Here is a 17,739-nt window from a genome sequence, read left to right on the forward strand (position 1 = left end):
TGATTTAGGGCCTTGTAAACAGGGTAAAGTATTTGAATTTGAACTTAAGGATGGGAAGCCCGTGGAGGGTTTTGAGCTGAGTAATGACATGATCTCATACATATTTAAAAAAAAAAAATCACTGTGGGGGCGCCTGGGTGGCTCAGTCAGTTAAGCATCTGCCTTTGGCTCAGGTCATGATCCCAGGGTTCTGGGATCAAGCCCCACATTGGGCTCCCTGCTCAGTAGGGAGTCTGCTTCTCCCTCTCCCTGTGGCTCCCCACTGCGTGTACTCTCTCTCTCTGTCAAATAAATAAAATAAAAATTTAAAAAACCTTAAAAAAAATCACTGTGGCCTGTCATGTTGAGAAGAGAGAGAACACATGGGAATTATAGTCTGAGTGAGAGATAACAGTGGCCTGAACTTAGTAGTGTATTGACGAGTGTTTACAGCCTCTCTCAGGGGACAAAAAAAAGAGCCCTGATTTGTAGCATTTACTGATTTCCATGGTGTAAGTACTCCCACTGTGGTGATCTCAAGCTACCAGGGTGCTGTCACTGAGTGAGGACGTGGGAAAGGAAGGGCACAGTCAGCTGTCCTGAGCCCGTGGAAGCTGGCTGTGGCACACCACTGCTTGAACTTGGGTGTTTAGTCGATGGTGTGTTTGCAAGGGACATTCAGGTCTGTCTCCATTTTCTACGGTAGATGGAAGCTGCATCACCTTTTTGGAAGGAGAAAATATGGAGGTTATGACAGGGAGAGAGTCCATTTATAATCTCCATCATGCTGGGCCCTTTCAAAATAAGCCTAGATGTTGGAGGCCTTGCAGGAGCTTTGGACTCTCTCAGATCCTTTGAAAGTGGAGTTCAGCCCAAAACCTCCCTACAAACAGGAAGCTGGTTTGAGTTAGAACATAAAATAAAAACCAGCTGATGCCCCTGAATGTTTTTCCCCTGCTCCTCCCACTCCACAGAGCCAAAGGAAACTGCCTTTTTTTTGTCTTTGGATAGTTGTTCAGAAAGTCAGAAAAAGCCAAAAACCATAAATCCTTTGAAAATAAGCCAAGTTTTGAGCCCAGGCAAACTTCTGCCCATGGGGTTTCCTAGCCCGGATGTCTGTCCCACTGCCAAGAGTCCTAGGAGGAAAGGGCCTGAGGAACACAAAAGTTGCCAGAGATCAGAGCCTGGAACCCAGGCCCAGCAGGAATAGATAGTCTGTAGCAGTTTCTCAAACTGGAGTTTCCAGCCCATTTGTAGTAGGTCATGAAATCAACAAAGTGGGCCATGCCCAGAATCATTTTTTAATGAAATAGAATGTGATAGAAAATAGAGTATATCACATGGAGTAAGAGAAGTATTGTTTTGTGAAACTTTTATTTCAGTTTTAGGCACATGCACACATGTACATGTATGTATGTACCAGCTCATGATACAAACTCATAAACTATCTCTCTTACCATGGGTCATGGTCAAAAATGTTTGGTGAACACTGGCCTTAAAGGTGTGAGTAACTGACATCTCCTTCCTGCTTTAGCTTGCTGTTGAAAAGTCCAAGCTAGTTTCAGAATGAGTCTTTTATGGAACTGCATCCTCTGTCCACAAAACACCTACCCAAATTCCTGTCAGAGGGAAGGAAAGCTGAAAACGGAACAGACTGGTCTAATTCTTTGGGACCAAAGCTGAAGCATAAATGAGGGATTGATACAAATTTGAATGCAAAGGATTTGCCTGCAATGATTCTCCGGAAGGGAATAGGATTTGAGCAGTTTTTTAGCTCACTGCACTTGATCTATGACCTTTCCCATCTATGTGGGTAATGCTGGCCTTGGGTTCCTCTCTCTCCTGTCTGCAGTAGGCAGTTGGTACAGCAGGAATGTTCCTGAGTACCCTCCCTCTGGGATAGCTGGAGGCACAGTGCCAGGATGGGGAGGGGTACACCGAACTGAGCATCCCCCAGACTTCCCCAGGGGTATTTTGTGCTCTCCAGTAAGTGTGCCTGGTGCTCAGGCCTTTCAACAAGGTGACTGGGTGCCAGGGCATCATGCAGCTAAGAAAAAGTGAGGAAGGAGGCATAAGTTAAGGCAAACTATCAAGAACACAGGCTACAGTTAGTTTATCCCACACTAGGCTTAGTGCCTCAGGTAGGCCCAGGGTTCCTGGCAAGTCTGGTGCTTGCCAGGTGGCTGTGGGTTGGCTGTGGGACTAAACTGCCTCTGTCAGTGAGTAGACACATGCTGGAATTGCTGGTCCACATCCCCAGGAAGCACAGAAGACTCTTGGGGGCCTTCTTGGGGAATAGGTTTTAACTGTCATGTCCCAGGGGATTTATTTTGGTCTTTGGCCACCAAAGGGCATTTCTTTCCAATCTAATTCAAGCTAAAATGGTCCTTGGAGATAAGAATTTAAGGGCGCCTGGATGGCTCAGTTGGTTAAGCGACTGTCTTCGGCTTAGGTCATGATCCCAGGGTCCTGGGATCGAGTCCCGCATCGCCGTCCCCCTGCTCTGTGGGGAGCCTGCTTCTCCCTCTGCCTCTGCCTGCCACTCCCCCTGATTATGCTGTCTCTCTCTTCTGTCAAATAAATAAATAAAATCTTAAAAAAAAAAAAGTTTAAACCAGCCCTCTAGAGGGACTTTGAATTCTCCAGCTGGGACAGTAAGAGAGGAGGAGAGATCCTAACCACCCTAATTGATTCTGGGTTTCCTCTCCCTATTAAAAAAAATTTTTTTTTTAAAGATTTTATTTATTTGTCAGAGAGAGAGAACATGAGCGCACAAGCAGGGAGAGCGTCAGGCAGAGGGAGAAGCAGGCTCCCCGCTGAGCAAGGAGCCCAATGTGGGACTCGATCCCAGGACCCTGGAATCATGACCTGAGCCGAAGGCAGACGCTTAACTGACTGAGCCACCCAGGTGCCCCATCTGGGTTTCCCCTCTCCAGAAACTGGCCTGGACTAGGATAGACCACCCTACTACAGACATGAACACTCCTGAAGTGTTTCTGGTTCACACCACCCTCCTAGGGCCTCCGAGACTCTTAGTAGGGTACAGTCTAGCCTATTTACATGACCTTTCTGCATTCAGATGCCTCTCTCTCTGAGCCAACAGAGAGACCAAGGACATCTCTGAGGAGGGCCAGTGCAGGGGGTCCAGACAGTACTAGAGGGTGGACCTGGAGTGACAAGCAAGATGTTCTGTTGCAGACGGTGAGGTGGAGTGAGAAGAGGTTCCAGGGCATTCTGAATCTCCCATGGGATCATCTAGCAGAAAGGCCAGTGAACTAATTTGAGGTTAGTTCAGTGTGCACCGTAGGGCTGCGTCCACTGTTGGGTAACAATATTGTTGGTGAGAGTGATGGTGAATGTTGCATGTGGCCATGTCCTCAGAATCTCTGAGCACTTTACACATGTTTCCCTTTCATCTCTGTGGGAGTGGGGCTTAATAATAATAATTAGAGTACTCTGAGCATCTGTGCTTGGCAAAACACAGCATTAAGCCATGTTTCTGTCTCCTGGGCTCATAGTCTGTATGAACTGGCAGATGTTTGGGGTGGGTAGAGTTCTCTGATGGAGGGGAGGAACGTGATGGGATGCAAAGATCAGAGATATTATGAGTCACCTAAATAATACCTAACATTCCTCTGACCCTTGGTAGATCACAGTAGCCTTTCTTTCATACCTGCCTAGGCACGAAGATCAGTGACTTTCCCTGACTCTCAGAGACCCAAGAGGCCAGTCTGGGGACCCAAGGCTTTATCTTGTAAACGGAGCCTTCCTGGATTGGGGGAGTGCTTGTTCCTCTGTGGCCATGAGCCCAGCTTTAACCCTTCATTTTCTTTCCCAGGGTCCCCACAGATTGAGCCCTGTTAAAAGCCTGCAATGCACGCTGGCTTTTCCCCATGTGACCAAGGGACCTGTGGCCGGGACAGACCCTGGAGAAGTCAGTAGCCCTATTCTCCTGAAGAAAGTAGTCAGCATTTGCTAGATGGTCGTGGGTACCTTCAGCACCTCCTTCCCGACCCTGCTCTGTCCATATGTCACCTCTCTGTCTCCCTCTAACAGGTGACATTGGAGAAGGTGCTTGGAATAACAGTGTCTGGAGGCAGAGGACTTGCCTGTGACCCCCGATCGGGTTTAGTTGCCTACCCAGCAGGGTAAGTACATTGGAAGACGGCTTATTGCATGGGAGTTTATAACCATGCTAAACCAGTTAGGGTGGGCAGGGATTTTTTGGTTTCTTCTGGGAGATGTAGCCAGGTAAATGTTTTGGTACCATTTTTGTAAAGGAGATACAGGGCCAGGTCAAGGCTCTTTGTTGAATGCTGTACTTGTTGCCGTCCTGTCCTGTTTTTTTGGCCATCCACCTGTACATACTGATTCACACTTTATATTACACACAGTTCCCAACACCATCTTTAATATCTACCTTCTAGTCACTTAAAAACAGCTTTATTGAGATGTAACTCATGTACCACAAATTTGCCGATTTAAAATGTACAATTCAGTGTTTTTTAGCATATCCACAAAGTTGTGCAGCCATCACCACAGTCAATTTTCAAACATTTTCATCACCCAAGAAAGAAACCCCATACCCATTAGCAGTTATTCCCTATTTCCCCCTCAAGACCCCCAGCCCCAGGCAACCACTAATCCACTTTCTGTCTCTGTAGATTTACCTGTTCTGGACAGTTCATATAAGTGGAATCATTCCATATAAGTAGAATATTTGGCCTTCTGTGACTGGCTTTTTTCTTTTTCTTTTTTTTAAATTTATTTGACAGAGAGAGAGAGACAGCTAGAGAGGGAACACGAGCAGGGACAGAGAGAGAGGGAGAAGCAGGCCTCCTGCCGAGCAGGGAGCGTGATGCAGGGCTCTGTCCCAGGACCCTGGGATCATGACCTGAGCGGAAGGCAGACGCTAAACGACTGAGCCACCCAGGCGCCCCTGTGACTGGCTTTTTTCACTGAGCGTAATTTTTTTTTTTTTTTAAGATTTTATTTATTTGACAGCGAGAGACATAGAGAGGGAACACAAGCAGGGGGAGTGGGAGAGGGAGAAGCAGGCTTCCCGCGAAGCAGGGAGCCCGATGCAGGGCTTGATCCCAGGGTCCCAGGATCGAGTCCCGCATCAGGCTCCTTGCTCAGCGGAGTGTCTGCTTTTCCCTTTCCCTCTGCCCCTCCCCCCTGCTCGTGCTCTCTCTCTCTCTTTCCCTCAAATAAATAAATAAATAAATAAAATCTTTAAAAAAAAAAAAAGAAAGAAAAAGAAAAACACCGCTCTGAACATTTGCCTACTGTTGTCACTTGGAGAGATGTCAGTGTCATGGAAGAAAAGTAGGGATCTGGGGCTGGGGTTCCTCTGTCCCTTGCTGCCTTTTCGCTCCTCTGCTCCTACAGATGAGAAACCCCCAGCCATAGCTTCTTTAGGCTTTTACAAAAGTGTTTCTTTGGGAGGCTTGGCGCCCTTGCTGCTTCTGGTTCTGTCAACCTGTGTACTTTGCTGCTGGGCACGGGAGCACAGGCATGGGAAGGCCCCCGCTCCTCTTCCTTTCTTCCCCACCATCAGCTCGGGAGTGCCCACTTTCCTAGTGTGAGTTCCACAGCAACTCTTGGAGTTTTTGTACCAGTATATGATTTCCTTAGTTTGATCATCCCATCAAAAATCTGCCTTTGTCAACAACTTATTCTGTGCCAGGCCCTTTGCTAAGCACTTTGCAAAGAGCAACCCTGTGAGGTTGGTACTATTATTATCCCATTTAGAGAAGGAAACTAAAAAAAAGAGAGTTTAAGCAGATTGCTCCAGGTCACACAGCTAGTAAGTGTCTGTATTGGAATTTTAACCCAAGTAGTCTGACTGCAAAGCTCTTAATCTTAAAATGGTGTGGAGTGGGGGAAGACCTGACTTTCTGCTGATTTTTGAAAGCGTGTCGCTACGTGGCATACAAATGAGAAGAGCCCAATTTATGGGCATCTCAGTCTATGCCAGGGAAATTTCTGCCCCTGGGTTCTGGGGCCGGTGCCTTTCCTGAGCGGCCCTTTGGCATCTGATGTCTGTGGTGGGGGTGCTGTAAGAGCTGCACCAGCCTTACTCTGCAGAAGCTGAGCTGGCTGCCTTCTTCCCCTCCAGAAGCCAAGTTGATGAATGACCTCTGTTGCTGGATACCCCGTGCAGCCGGCCTCAGGGGAATTCCTCTCGTGCCTGCCTCTGCCTGGGAAAGCCAGGTTCCTTCTTGTTGGAGGTGGGGCTGGGGCTGGATGTGAGATGGGCAGGAAGGGCCTGGGCTGCTGCCTGGTATGTGCTGAGCCTAGTGTGCCTGCCCTAGGGATTGTAGAACCATGCTCCCCACCTCTTCCCCCCATGCCCCTGACCCCAGGCCTGGTGCTTCAAGGATGTGTGCTTCTGTGTGTGGGCAGGACCCAGCCTGGCACATGTGTCTGGGAGTCATTAGCCTTCCAGATGGTGTATGGAAGCTTCCCTTCTGTGATATCTAGTAGGTTTCCTCAGTGTGCTTGGCTCGGGCGAGCCCTGGGCGGTGACATGATCTACTCCCTGACCTTTTGATTTCCTAGGACTTCAAGTTCTCTCTTTGCAAATGGCCCCTTTTTCTGAGTATTTTCGTTTTGCTCTGTTCTAGAGATCCCTGTTGTGCCTCTGGAGTGTCTGGGGGCCACCAAAGTCTATGTGAGCCAAGTAGGCTCTTTCCCTCCCTCCTTCTCTTCTTCTTTCCCTATCTGGTGATCCTAACCCCACCCCCACTCTCTAGTTCCTACTATGCTTGTTGCTCTCAGAGCGGCTCAGGTATCCTAGAAACAAGAAGAAAAACAAAGCTCAGAAAAGTCTCCCGGAGGCCTAGAGGCAAATATCAAACCAAAACAAAGTTTTCTGAAAGGAAATGAAACAGCTCCAAGAGGGTGGGGTAGAGGGGGATTGTGTCAAGCAGAGGTGGGTGAAGTCTCTGGGTAGAGACCCCTCAGTTTTAGTGGCTCCAGAGTTCCCCCTTTGCTGTTCTGTCCAGAGAAAAGCCTACCCCTCACCTGTCACACTTTGAGCCCCCCTGCTCCAGGAGGCTAGGTGGTCCCCAGATAACATCTTCGAGGGAGTCAGTTTAGTTGAACATCCATAATTGACTTGGGCCCGTTCGCTGGTTGGCTTGGTAGAGGGCTCAGGTGCTGTAGAGCCCAACACAGCCCTCATTGCTGCGGTGGGGCCAGTCAGTTCTGAGAGTGAGTCTCTCTTGATCCCCGGTGCTGAAGTGTGGGCCTGGCCTGGGTGAATGCTCTGGGCAAAGCAGCTACTGGAGTGGGAGGTGCCCTATCCAGCAGCCCCGAGGAGACCTCTTGGTTGCTGTTAACTAGGGAGGAGGAAGGCAGACTCAGATTTCCTGAGAAGGCCCTCCCATTTACTCAGCCCATACTGGAAGTTATGCTGAGGTCCCCCAGCTCCAAAGCACTGGACAAGGTGTGAAACCACAGTCTCCCAACCTGAACTATGTTCTAGTGACAGCTGAGCTAAGGGAGCACAGAATTAGCTCCTTACGGTCTGTGGGCAAGCCCTGTGTGCCGGTTTGCCAGGGGGTGTGTGGGACTGTGGACACCGGGTGGGCCTGGGAGAAGATGCCTGCTTTGTGCCCTGGTGGATGGGAGTCATGTGCAGGGGTCCTCGCAAGCGTCGATCCCCTCAGGGCCTGTCTTCTGGTTGCTCTGCAGGTTTCACACCTGAAACCGAGCCCCCTTAGTTCTTCCTCAGATGGTTTGGTCATAGATGCCTTCATTCATTTGTGCAGCAGGTATTTGTTGAAAACCTGCTCTGGACCAGGCACTGTTCTAGGCACAAGGTATATAGCAGTGAGCAGGACAGGAAGGGTGACCATTTTTGGTGGGGTTTAGGTTCAAGAAGGGCAAGCAGACAATCAGCATGCCAGCCCATAAATGAGCAAGATAGTGTCAGAGATGGTAAGTGTTCTGAAGAAAGTAAAACCAAGTGACAGAAAGGAGAGTAAGTGAATAGCTGGCGGGGCGCGTGGCGGGCCGGGGCCAGGGCGGGGGCTACTTAAGGATTGGGTCGTTAAGACCCAGGGGGAGGTCACATTCAGCTGATGTCTGAATGACCAAGAGGAAGGAACTCTTGAGGATCTGGACTCCAAAGTGGTCCAGGTGGAGGAAGCCTCAAGTGCAAAGGTGCCAGGGAAGGGAGGATTGGGTTCACTTGTTTGAGGGGGCTAAATGGTTGTCATGGTGGCTAGAGCATAATGAGTGGGAGGACGGGGGCCCAGGCATTGCATTTTGACAGGGCTCGTAAGTCTTGCAGTGCACAGAGATTCACGTCTTGTCCCAGAAGGGAATGTGTGTAGAGTCCTCTGGGCAGAGAGAAGTGCACCGCTAGCTCTCCACTGGTACCCATGTTATTCTCTGTCTTCTTTCATGTTTTTGAGGAGGGATTTGTAAAATGCCCCAGAAACAGAGATGCCAGTGGGTCCTGTGACCTGGCCTAAGAGGATTACTTATTTGGAAGGTCCTGGATTGCAGGCATTTAAAGAGGACCAAAACCGAGGATGCCTTAGGAAACATCCTTGACTCATTCTCTCTTAGAATAATTAAAGCTATATTTCATTCCCTTTTGGGAGTGAATCCAGAGGGATGGTTTATAATTCCACACCTGGGTGAGGATCCTAATGAGTCATTAGTGTCCAACAAGTCATGTATGCCACAGTTGGGGCTCCTGTTGTAACTGCTGACCCCCTGGATCTCGCTTTCCTTGTTAGTGGTGGAGCAGAGTACCCTTCAAGAAGATGGCCAGGAGCACCATGCTGCTTACTCTGCACACTGTCTTCTTCAGTCCCCACAGCAATTCTGTGAGGTAGATTTTGTTCTTCCTGTTCTACAGGTGAGGAAACAGATTCAGAGAAATTAAGGAATGTGCCCAAGATCACACAGTATGCTAGCACACAGGTCTGCCTGGCCCCAGTTTTCTCATTCCTTCCATCATCACACTGCCCTTAAGTGTCTGTGAGTCCTAAAAGCCTAAGGTAGGGGAGAACCACGCACCTGCCCTAGGGCCCTAGTAGTTCTCAGTTCTGCTGATTGGGAGGTTCCTTGGCTTTGAGATCTGGTGGCTAGTGACTTAATAATTTATTCACTCATTCACAAATATTTATTGAGTGCCTATCTTCTAGGCCCTGGGGATGTAAACAAAACAGATAAAAATACCACCTGCACAGAGCTGGCAATCTAGTGGTGAAGACAGATCTCCCTGTCCAAAAGTGAATTCTATAGAATATAAAATGTGTACTTTGGAGAAAGTATAAGCAATAAACAGTGAAAGGGAATAGGGAATGGGGGTAGGGTATGGGGTTGTGATGTTAAATCGTGCTAGAGAGTGACATTTGAGCAAGGCTTGAAGGACCTCTTGTCCCTGTGTGAGTCACCTTCTGTTTTTACCTGGTCTGAAAGAAGAGCGTCCAAGGCACAGGGTCTCCGCTTGAACCTTCTGTGTTCTGCTCCCTGTATGTGCTGCTGTGTTCATTGCTCTTCCCACGCTTCTTTTGTTCCTGCCTTCTGGAGGATGGAGAGTGGTAGGAGGCAGATCCTGTGAGAATGCCGGGCTCTTGGTGATGGCAACAGGCCTGGACCTGTCTGGGAAAGGGGTGTGTTGAGGGCTTGGCCCTTCCTGGTTCAGAGGAGCTCCTGGGCAGTGGGCCCAGCACCTGGTACTGGCGTTCCACCACGTGACTCCCGGGCTGAGGCCCCGGGGGACCGAGAACTCCCTGTCTCCCTACACCCGCACCCTGGGGTTCTGAATTATGGGACTCAGCCGGTTGGGCCAGCCTAGCCCTTGTTGTGGATTGCAGCCAGCAGTACTGCAAGGACACACGTGCAGATGACTGCCTGTTGTCCTGGGTGACGTCAGGGCCTGGGCGGCCAAGGCGGAGGGCCAAAGACATGCGGACTGCACCCCGCCCTCTGCTCCCCGGTAGACTGGGGAGCTTGCTCAGGGTCACAGAAGACTGACGTGGCTCCCACATCAGTGTCGCTGAGCTCTCTTCTCTTGGGAGGACCTCAGCTAGTGGGGCACAGGAGGAACCTTGGATGTCTGTGCCAAGTTCTGCCCTCACCTCGGCATCTGCATTATTGTCCCCACAAGTGGAGCTGTGACCAGGGGTTGGTTTCTTTCCTCCTCTTCCTCTGTGTGGGGAGGTTTCCATATTTGAATAACTAAAAGTAAAAATTTCAGCTTAGAGGTCTGTCTCTGTGTGTGTTTCTCTCCTTTGCACGTTTCTCTCCTTTGTGTAACACCTCCATGCCGCACATGAGAATTTTCCAGGCTACGCTGGGGGTGTGTGTATATGGGGGGGGGTGTCGGAGAAGGGAAGGATTGCCTCACAGCTAGTCATCTCCCTCTCTACACTGTAGTTTTACACACACACACTGCTCTCCTTCCTCCTCCCACCATGGAACTGCACTTACCAGGAGGAGGAAACAAGATGCTGTGGTCCAGCAAGACTGAGTGTTTTAAGCAGTCTGATGCATTGCTCTTCGAAAGTCACGAGGCTGCTTTGGGATGATGGGCTTAAAGGAAAATTCAAAAGCGTATCATAGAACCCTCATCACCTACTTTTCCTGGATTTGGAATGTGGCCGGCTGGAGTATGTGTGGGGTCAGCTTGAGTCAGAGCAGCTTTCAGCCAAAGCCCTTTGCCATGGTTTTTGTGTAGTTGATCAGAAACTAGGTAACCTGTAACCACTCACCCTGGAAGTCACTGCTAGAGAGATGAGCCTGCAGAGACGGGCCTCCTCAGCAGATCAGCCCAGATAACAAGAAAGTTAGAAAACATCAGTTAGAAAACATGGTGGCATACTGGTGTGTGTGTGTGTGTGTGTGTATGCTTTTTCACACACTGAAAAAAGTATTAAAATCTAAATATCTAAAACTATGAACTTGGAACTGTAACTGCTATAGTTTTCATCTGCCCTGTTCTGAGTTCCAGAAATCCTGTAGCCCAAATCCTTTTCCCCTCAAAGTGCTCCAGTCATCTTTCCCTCTTCCCATAGGCTCCTGGCCAAGCACCCTGCATGTTAGGTCAGTTGTGTTTCACGTCTCTTATCTCCAACTCCACTTTTCTCTTCTTTCCTCAACTCACTCCACTCCGCAGCCCTTAGAGCACTGCTTCTGGAATCTCGACTCTCTTTGGCTTTAGCTGAGTAGCCTTGAGCCAGTTACCTCACTGCTCTGATCTCGGGTCTCCATCTGTAAAGTGGGGATAATTGTACTAAGGGTCACAAGGTGCTGGAAGGATTAGCTAAAACCAGACATCTAGGCTGCTTGGCACAGTGCCTGCTACCTAGAAAGTGACAAATGGTAACTCTTATTACTGAGCCCCACTGTATGAAGAGCGGAGGACTGGTTATTAAAGGAACTGGAAGCCTTCATGTTTCGAGTTCACTGAAACTCTTGTGGGGTGCTTTCTACCTTAGCCAGGAGATGGCACTTCAGTTTTCCTTCTGTACCCCTGTGCTACTGTCCTAGACACTTGAGGTGGTTTCTCACTCCGCGTTCCCCCCATCCCTTCCTTTCTCCCTTCCAAGCTTGTCATCCCTTCAGTGAATGAAGATGCAGATATTTTCTTTCCTCAAGCTTAATGTAGCTCTCCTTTCCTGGCTGCCTCCCCAGAACAAAAAATAAAGCCTCCTTTGAAGTTTTTACCATTACTGAGGTCCTAACAGGACTTTCCTCCATTCTTCCAGAGGAAAAACCTGACATAGTCCCTTAGCACCTCGTTCCCCACTGCCAGGAACCCCCTTGCAGCTTCCTTTCCATGCTTAAGGAGTAGTAATATTAAGATTTGCCATTTGTTTGGCTCCTACTGTGTGTCAGAAAAAATCATTTAATCTTCACAGAAGCCCTAGGAGCTAGATCTGAGTGTCCATCCTTTATTATAGGTAAGTCAACATGCTTGTGCCCTACCCAGGGTCACAGAGCTGTCCATAGCAGAACAAGCCTCAAACTCCAAAGCCCACAGCATCCCTACCGCCCCAACACTGCCTCTGAGGATCCAGATGTCCTCAGTCCCTCCTTCCATAGAAGACAGGTGGGGCATGGAGTAGGGAGAGCTGGGCCTACTGATGCCCCACAGGACCAAGCTAGTGGACCAGGGAAGACACTCTCCCATTCAAATCGTTCTTGAACAACTGTAGTAGGCCAGCCTCTGCTAGGCACAGGAGACAAAGCAGTGAGCAGAACCAGACCCCGTTCCTGTTCTCGTGAAAGGCACATCAAAAATAAATGTAAAATTACAGCTGTGATAAATGTTACAAAAGATTGATATGCTGTGCTTGCTGTGAGAGCATATACTGAGGCCATTTGACCTGAGATCTGAAAGGGGACTAAAGATTAACTAGTTGGAAAAGGGAGAGAAGAATGTTCTAGATAAGGGAAACAGTTCCTGGGAAGGAGCATGGCAGGTTAAAGAGAGTGAAAGAATGTGGTTGGAGCATGGTTCAGGGTGAAGCTGGACGGTGGGCAGGGGTCATACCACCCAGGCCTTCATGGGTACTTGAAGGAGTTTGGTTTTGGAAGCCCCCCAGGGCTGATCTTGTGGGAGTGTTGCGATCAGATCAGACATGCATGTGCGTTTGATGTAAAGCACACCGGAAGTCAGGAGGCCTGGGAGTCCTGGCTCTGCTCTTTCTGGGACCTTTCTGAGCCTAGGCTTCCTCATCTCAAAATTCTGGAGGGTTGAACTAGGTGATTTTAAAGTCACCTAGCACGGTGCATTTAATTCCTTCCGTCCTTCCTTCCAGCTTTAAGGTTCTATGAGTCTATCTGGAGGAATTAGGCTCCCTGTATCCTGGACTGCCCCTAACAGAAGCTGGGCAAGTGCGCATGGGTGTGTGTGTGTGTGTGTGTGTGTGTGTGTGTTCGGGAACGGGGAGGGAAAGTGATGGGGCACAGGGTTTCCAAGGCCATCTGACTTTTGTCATATGTGTAAGGGAAGCAGGAGACTAGAAGCTGGTGGCAGGAGAGAAAGGAGATGAGAAAGGGGAACAAAGAAAGATGAGCAAATGGAGAGAGAAGGAGAAAGGAAACTGAGGACGGATTTGGGGAGGGGTTAGAGGAGGAGATGTGACTCAGGAATTCCAAGGCTGTTTGTTGCCCAGCCTGGCAGTTCTGGGCATACCTAGTGTACCTCAGAGATCCCTGGGTCCCCAGAGATTTCCTGCGGAATGTGCATATTGAAATGGTTTATGGAGCCTAATATGCTAAGCGCTCACCAGCAGCTGTACTTGCCTTTGCTTCAAGCTTCTAGCAGGCAGTGGGTTTCCCATTAAACAGGGCTGGTCTGGGGGATATCACCCTCTGCTCATTCCGTCCCCATCCCCTGACCTGGCGTAGCAGGTCCCACGCTTGCTCCTGTCAGTACTAATGAAGTGAGGCAGAAGGGGCCACGGGCCCAGGCCTGCTGACAGCCACGGAGACTAAGGGAGAACACTGCCTGGCTACAGCTTTGGGCTTCCTGCCTTGACTCCTACCACCTGGCCTCCTCACTGGAACTGCCTCTGAAAGTCAATCTAAACCTAATCCTGTCCACCCTCGCTGCCTGGTTAGAGAGGGTCCTCCCACCCTTCTCTGCATAGCAGGCAGGCGGGCGGAGTCTCTGACTGTCTTCTGGCAGTCTGGAGGGCCCTTCTCGGGCTCTCTGGGGCCAGGGACTCTCAGGGCGGGGCCCGGGAGTTCCAAGGCACTGAACAGGCCTCCCCACGCCCTCTTGGGCTCTCTCTGTCCGTCCTCCTAGTCTTACTGAGCCTCCCTGCAGTTCAGGCCTCCTGCCTCCTACCCCCTTCCTCATCTGACACATAGAGGGTGTGGGGTCGGCTCCTGCCAGATACGTACGTGGGCACACACATGAGAGGCCTCACTCCTCCTTGGAGCACAAATGCTTGTCAGACATGTGGCTCCAACCTGTGAACTGGCTGTACACCTGTGGCCTGCTTTGCTCAAATCACATGGACTCTTCCCTCCTGCACTCCTTCCTGGGCTCTGTGCAAGGGCTGTGGGGAGGCCTGAGTCCTCGCTGCCCTTTGTGTGTATGACCAGAGATGGTGCTGGTGCTTAGGGACCTGGTGGGATAGGCTTCCAGGGAGCCTTCGTCCTCAAGGGGCTGCAGAGATAGGCCCTGGTGGATGGGGAAGGGAAGCAAGAAGAGTAGGTTGCCAGAAAGCAGTCAGTTGCCCTCGGTGGCAAGCAGAGCCCCTCTGAACTTGCTCTATGCAGGTCCCTGTGCTGAGTGATCAGAATTCCCAGGTGGTTGGGGTGCCTGGGTGGCTCAGTTGGTTAAGCAGCTGCCTTCGGCTCAGGTCATGATCCCAGGGTCCTGGGATCAAACCCCGCATCGGGCTCCCTGCTCATCGGAGAGCCTGCTTCTCCCTCTCCCTCTGCCTGCCACTCTGCCCACTTGTGCTCTCTCTCTATCTCTCTGTCAAATAAATAAATAAAATCTTTAAAAAAAAAAAAAAAGAATTCCCAGGTGGCCTGGGTGCTTGTCGGGGAGCCGTGGTTTGGTGCTAAGTCTGTTGTCTTACTTATCTCCCCAGGTGTGTGGTTGTGCTGTTCAATCCCCGGAAACACAAACAGCACCACATCCTCAACAGTTCCAGGTAAATGGGTCTGGGCACTGAGGGAGCACCTCCTTTTCCTGGGAGCTGGGAGAAAGGCACTGTCTGGGGGCTTTGTGGCTCTGCAGACTGGGGCCTGGTTGGGCCACATGTAGGTTGGTGTCTGCTGATCTTGCCTTTTGAGGGGACTCTGAGGGAGCTGGGCTTAGGCCAGGCTGTCAGTGCCCCTCTGAGCCTGCCTCGTCCTGCAGGAAAACCATCACGGCCCTCGCCTTCTCCCCTGATGGCAAGTACTTGGTCACTGGAGAGGTGAGTGAGGAAAGTGAGCTGCAGTCCTCTGAGGAGGGTGGGAGGCCTGGCCTCAGCAGAGAGCTACAATCTTAGGCCTACTTAGGGCTGCTGCCACTTTGGTTCCCTGTACAGATGCTAAATCTTAGTTTTTGCTCTACCTGAAAATAGTGGTTCTTAAGCTTCCGTGAGCACCAGAATCACCTGGATTGCTTGGTGAAGTACACATTGCCAGGCCCGCCCCCAGGGTTTCTGATTCTGTAGGTGTGAGATGGGACTCCGAAATTGGCATTTCTTAAAGGTTCCCACATGCTCATTCTGCTGGTTGGGAGGCAGGCTTTGAAAAACCACTGCCTTAAAATGTTCCTGGTCCCTGGAGGCCCCCTGCTGGGCACATGAGGAACGCCTCTGTCTTCTCAGGCTGATGGAGGCGGAGGGGCAGAAATAGGCCTGAGTGGTCATGGTTCTCAACCCTGGAGGCCCATCAGACTCACTCAAGGAGTGACACAGACATACTGAACAAAATCTGGGGCCATTTTCTCCCGGATAATCATTGTCGTCCTGAGATATTTTTGTTTGTTTTTGTTTTTAACCTTTGCCCTGTATAGCACTCTGCTCCTGACTCTTGGCCAAGGGTCATTAGAGAGATTGTATGTAGTAGCTGGGGAGGTAAGGGCCCCCACTCTGAAAGGCTCGGGGAGGCTGTATGCCTCTGCCCGCACTTCCAGTTCTTGCTTCCCTGCAGAGTGGGCACATGCCTGCCGTGCGCGTTTGGGACGTGGCTGAGCATAGCCAGGTGGCAGAGCTGCAGGAGCATAAGTACGGTGTGGCTTGCGTGGCCTTCTCCCCAAGCGCCAAGTACATTGTTTCCGTGGGCTACCAGCATGACATGATCGTCAACGTCTGGGCCTGGAAGGTGAGTGGACTGGGTGGGCTGGCCTGACAGCCTCAGGGGGGTTCACGGGCCAGTTGGGGAGCCAGGAGACTGCTGATCTGAGCCCCTTCCCTCCACTCTGGTGATTTCAGTCTCATGCTAGAAGATAGCCTGAAGCAGAAAAAAGCAACTGTGTAGCCACATGTGTTGGTAGAAAGGGGCTAGCTTTATGCCTTTGAGGGCCTCCAGAGGAAATGAATCTCTTCGACTCCTCTAGAAAGAAATTCTTCTCTCTCCTTTTTCTGACCAAAAAATCTTGGAAAGGAACATTTGTTAAAGTACAAATCCTATCCAACCCCTCCTCCATCCTCTGAGCCTCTTTCTTCCTAGCCCCAAGGGGCAGAATTTTGATTCTTCCTTTGGCTTTCCCTCCAGAAAAACATTGTGGTGGCCTCCAATAAGGTGTCCAGTCGGGTGACAGCGGTGTCCTTCTCTGAAGATTGCAGCTACTTCGTCACTGCAGGCAATCGGCACATCAAATTCTGGTACCTCGATGACAGTAAGACCTCAAAGGTGAGCGGCTGCGGCTGGAAGTGGCCCCGGGGTCAGAGCCTGCTCAGCCCTCCCTAGGAGACCCTGTTCCACTTGGGCCCCCCTCTGCTCACTCAGCAGCCATTCAGAAGTTCCGGGTGAGCCAGATGCTGTCTGGGCCGAGGAGGAGTCTCAGAGAGCGAGGGGGGCCTTGCTGCGTCTCCTCCCTCCCGTAGGGCCTCGTTTGTCGGGGCAGGCTCCGGGGTGGGGGGTGGGGGATGGGTGACAGGAGCGGTGCATCTCCACAGGTGAACGCCACTGTGCCTCTGCTGGGCCGCTCAGGGCTGCTGGGAGAGCTGCGCAACAACCTGTTCACTGACGTGGCCTGTGGCCGAGGGAAGAAGGCCGACAGCACCTTCTGCATCACGTCCTCAGGCCTGCTGTGCGAGTTCAGCGACAGGAGGCTTCTGGATAAGTGGGTGGAGCTGAGAGTAAGCACCTCTGTCCCCATGGGTAGGGGCTGGCTGCCCATGTGTCCGCTCAGGGGAGATTTGCTGCCTCTGGCTCTGTAGCAGGGGCTAGGCCCTCATGCGTGCGGGAGAGAGGAGCCTGGGGAGCCACAGCTTGGCCTCGTTCCAGCCCACGGAGATCTGTGTAACTCCCTCCTCTCTGCGTTCTCTTTCCACCTTTCTTTCCCCTACTTCCCTCTTGTGCTCAGAATACAGGCAGCTTCACAGTAAGTGGTGCCTAGACCCTCCTGTCTTTCTCATGCTATTTCTTTCTCTCTGCTGGGCTTTTCCTACTTTGTCTTCTTGGTCAAAACCTCTTGTGCCTTAGAAGGATCCCCGGCTCCCATCCCCCAGTTGCACGTGGCTGTGGGCCCTCTGGCCACCTGCTGCTGGAGGGAGGGGCATCTCCAGATAACAGCTGAGGGGCTCAGGCCAGAGCAGCTGGGCAGCTTTCCCCTCGCCTCTGCCTTGGCTGGTCTCTCCTCTTGGCAGGCGACTGTTGAGGAGGGGTTGGGCAGGGGACCCTTGCCGACCCAAGCCCCTCTGCCTGCAGACCACTGTGGCCCACTGCATCTCTGTGAGCCAAGACTACATCTTCTGTGGCTGTGCCGATGGCACCGTGCGCCTCTTCAACCCCTCTAACCTGCACTTCCTCAGCACGCTGCCCCGGCCCCACGCCCTGGGGACAGACATTGCCAGTGTCACTGAGGCCAGGTGAGCTCTTTGGGCCCCCTGCCTCCACCCAGAGCCTCCCTCTGTGCCCAGCCTTCCCTGGCTGTGCTTCAGGGCACAAAGTGAAGAGTGTATCTGCCCCAATGAAGGCCAGGAAACACCTCTGTAGAGCTACAGATTTGGGTTTATCAGTACTGGTTGCCACCAAGGAGACCGCACACCATGGGAAAGCAGGGAGTGTCTCAGTAGGGGGGTTAGGCAGGGCTTAGTGTAAGATTTGGGC

The 17,739-nt window shown here is 51.1% G+C and overlaps 1 protein-coding gene across 4 annotated transcripts in view; it reads left to right on the forward strand.

Moving 5' to 3' along the window:
- The window catches only part of MAPKBP1 (mitogen-activated protein kinase binding protein 1), a 54,098-nt gene that overhangs the window by 18,712 nt on the left and 17,647 nt on the right, over window positions 1-17,739 (forward strand). For 2 of the 4 annotated variants that reach the window (XM_044918365.1, XM_044918364.1), the window contains exons 2-9: window positions 4,036-4,127; window positions 14,562-14,624; window positions 14,834-14,891; window positions 15,616-15,786; window positions 16,180-16,317; window positions 16,584-16,766; window positions 16,994-17,011; window positions 17,338-17,498. In XM_044918365.1, the coding sequence (XP_044774300.1) occupies window positions 4,036-4,127; window positions 14,562-14,624; window positions 14,834-14,891; window positions 15,616-15,786; window positions 16,180-16,317; window positions 16,584-16,766; window positions 16,994-17,011; window positions 17,338-17,498 (884 nt within the window). The remainder of the gene's footprint in view (window positions 1-4,035; window positions 4,128-14,561; window positions 14,625-14,833; window positions 14,892-15,615; window positions 15,787-16,179; window positions 16,318-16,583; window positions 16,767-16,993; window positions 17,012-17,337; window positions 17,499-17,739) is intronic. The other 2 variants (XM_044918367.1, XM_044918368.1) reach the window with 1 other exon arrangement.

The sequence above is a fragment of the Neomonachus schauinslandi genome, chromosome 9, assembly GCF_002201575.2.
Source record: "Neomonachus schauinslandi chromosome 9, ASM220157v2, whole genome shotgun sequence".
NCBI classification, from domain to species: Eukaryota; Metazoa; Chordata; class Mammalia; order Carnivora; family Phocidae; genus Neomonachus; species Neomonachus schauinslandi.